General features: G+C 56.8%; 1 protein-coding gene and 1 non-coding gene across 2 annotated transcripts in view; one reads left to right on the top strand and one right to left on the bottom strand.

Annotated features, from left to right (window-relative positions):
- Positions 1 to 507, bottom strand: part of CHGG_03455 (uncharacterized protein) — a gene marked incomplete at both ends in the record, with an annotated part of 971 nt that extends 464 nt beyond the window's left edge. Inside the window, one exon of the mRNA XM_001229970.1 lies at positions 201 to 507. Within this exon, the coding sequence (XP_001229971.1) occupies positions 201 to 507 (307 nt within the window). The remainder of the gene's footprint in view (positions 1 to 200) is intronic.
- A 1,493-nt stretch (positions 508 to 2,000) lies between these two features.
- CHGG_11263 lies at positions 2,001 to 2,109 on the top strand. Its single transcript has one exon. It is a non-coding gene; the product is annotated as a tRNA-Arg (tRNA).
- Positions 2,110 to 3,019: the final 910 nt, after the last annotated feature.

The following is a 3,019-nucleotide window of genomic DNA, read 5'->3' as shown; positions in this document are numbered from 1 at the left end:
TCAACACATCCGACGCCCACCGCTGCCCCGGCACGCCCCCATTAATCCCCGCCCCCTCCACAAACTCCAACACCGGCTCGGAATCATCCACCTTGGTCCACCGCAACGCCCTCTTATCCACCCCCGTACAGCCCGCCTCACTGCCCTCCCAGCCCTGCACACCCCGCTAGGTAGGTCAGCACCGGCCCGACGTGGCCCACCGGCCCAGCCGTTCCATTGAACATGAATGCGGTCGCCGGCGCGCACGGGCGCGTGCGCGGACGGGCTGCTGCCGTCCCGGTGGCAGATGATGTCGGGGTGCGTGTAGTTGGCGGGCGTGACGAAGCCGTCGTCGGTCGCGGATGTCCACCATCCGACGCGGGAGGCGGAGTTGGACTGGTTGGGCCGCGGGTCGAAGCCGTGGTAGAGTTGGCCGTTGATGAGGATGTGCGCGAGGTGGGAGTGGGCGAGGGCAGGGATGGTCAGGGGGAGGAGGGTGAGTAGGGTGTGGAGGAGGGGCGGTAGCATGGTGGCGGTTGCTGGTGTGGGAGCTAGTTTGGTTTGTTGGGATTGTGTGGGTTGTCGTTTGTTTGTGAGGGCGGCAGAGGACGGGAGGTCAGCCAACAGACGGGAGGGCGTGACGACAGTGGCTGGGTTTCAGATGCGAGACCTATGGGAGAGAACGCTCGAGGCGGGTGATCTTCCTGTCGTACATATATCAAGTTGCCCGGGACAGAATGAAAAATCCTGGGGAGGAGACGGGCGGCATTGCGCCCTATTTACCCTAATTGCAAGATCGTGTTGATCCTAGCCCCTATCCCGGGTCAGCATCGAGTTGGCCCGGGAGTACGCCTCCGCATCAACCGCCGTTTGTCAGATGCATATTGCGCCGGGAATCCGCCCGGCTCGTCGCTGCGTCCTTGATGTGCTCGGCATCGCGTGGCAGTCTTGTCTGCCGTCGCTTGCACCCTGGTCCCCGGGATCCCGACCCGCGGTTGCATGTCTCATTGGTGAGCGTCATCTCTCCAAGTGAATCGAAACATGGATTTCTGCATCCTCATCCAAGTCGTTTGCGGGATGTGCTGATCCAGGGACCAAACCCGAAGGAACATGCAGATCTATTCCCAAGTGTTCTTGCTCTCCCATCTTCCGCGTTCGAACAATGGGGAAATTCCCAAAGCCGATCCTGTGGAGGAGGGTCTGGAAATTTCGGGACTAACCGTTGCGGTACTTCTGCCGTTTCTGGTATCCTGCCACGGCCGCCGAGTCCTGTTCCTTGTCGTGCATGTTATGAACATAAAGCTCTGCCTTTCCGGTTAAAACAAGGCACAGCAGGCACTCGTCGCCTTGAGTCTCCCCAAAGTGTGGATCGAATTGCTTGGACGTTTGCCGAGAGTGTGGGGTGCGTTTCATCTATCTGATGTGAGTAACGCTCCCCATTCGTCCCGGGACTCCAGTCAAGGATTTCTTGCGCATCCAAATGATCGGCATGTTCAATCATCTGGCGAACGGGAACAAGGCCCGGTGATTAACACGCGGGGTCAATTTGGGGCCGCTCTCAGCATGGTCTTGTGCCGCTCGAACGAGCACTGTCTTCCCCCCTGAGCGCCTTTGCTACTGATGACGTGCATCGCCCAAGAGACTCTCGGGAGGTTGTGTTTCTGGAGGCTTGGCGTACGGGGCGGCTCGTCAGAATTAACCAGCGCAAAGTCCCTCAGTCGAGGGATCAGCCAAATCTGTAAATGGACTGGTTTCCTCCTTCCACCATGTAAGTGGGATTCGTATCCTCCTTGTTAATATGGATAGGGTGTGGGCAGCCTCCGAAGGTGGTCCCAGGACTGTTATGAGTGAACAAGTGACGCAGCGCAACGTGTGGTGTGGCTGCCAGTGCTGGTTTTCAGCTGCGAAAAAGGGGTTCAGGGGTCAGGCTTGAATGGTGGACCAGCCACGAGCTCCAACTCCACAGCCCAGTCTCGGTTCTCCCACCAATAATCGGATCCTTAACCGGATCCATTCAACAAGGTCCGCTGGCTCAATGGCAGAGCGTCTGACTACGACTCCAAGATCTGGGACATCCCAGGAAAGGATCGAGTAATCAGGAGGTTCCAGGTTCGACCCCTGGGTGGATCGAGTTGACTGGTCGCAAGACCACATTTCCTTTTGCTTTCGGTGGCCTGTTTCTTTTTTTATTTTAGACGGACCTGAGAAATCTTTGAACATGTCTCGGAGTATATGATTTTAACATTTGGTCAGGCAGCTCTTTCCAAACTTATTCGACAGCATGCAAACAGGTATGTTATTAATAAAATGGCAAAGTTTTGATCTTGAAAGCTGCTGATACATGTACTGTAGGTATTGAATGGCACCACGTGGAATGTTTTCTGCAACAAAATGCCGAGAGCTGTCGCGCTGTTGGGTGTCAAAATGCTGCCCGAATTCAGCGTGATTAAACCCAACAAAATGCCTGGTCCGTCCAGGTCTGGCGGCACTCAAAACCACATCAACAGGCTGTAGGCCTCCTTGCGTCCCCAACCTGTACCTTGGCATATTCCCGTGGTCACACAAGGCCTCCCCGCACAAGAGCTGGACTTTCTTCTTCATTCAAACCTCGTCGCTGACTTGCCATATTCCGGGCCAACGAAACTCATGGCTGGGGGCTGGAGCTGGGTCGCCTTCCGGAAGCCCGCCCGTCAAAACACTTTGCAGGCCAGGCCGCCAGTCGCCAGCGACATGGCTTCCAGGCCAACAGTCGAAGACGAGCACAAGGCGGCGATGGAGGGCAAGCCAGTGATGCAGGACAAGCCAACGATAGAGGACGACCGAGACCAAGATTCCGACACCGAGACCATATTCACGGAAATCACGACGACCGCCCCCACAGGTTTCTGGGGCCAAACCGCCGTCCGCGATGCCATACCTTGGGCCAGTCAGACATTCATTCTCGGGGACACAGCATCCGGCCGGGTGCTCAGCCATACGAACGGGCAATTACAACTGAGGACAATATCCGACCGGAGGGGTTTGCTGGCACTGGTCATGT

The sequence above is a fragment of the Chaetomium globosum genome, genomic scaffold (genome assembly GCF_000143365.1).
Source record: "Chaetomium globosum CBS 148.51 scaffold_2 genomic scaffold, whole genome shotgun sequence".
In the NCBI taxonomy this organism is placed as follows: domain Eukaryota; kingdom Fungi; phylum Ascomycota; class Sordariomycetes; order Sordariales; family Chaetomiaceae; genus Chaetomium; species Chaetomium globosum.
The sequence above is the reverse complement of the archived record's forward strand: the minus strand, read 5'-3'. Positions and strand labels throughout refer to the sequence as shown.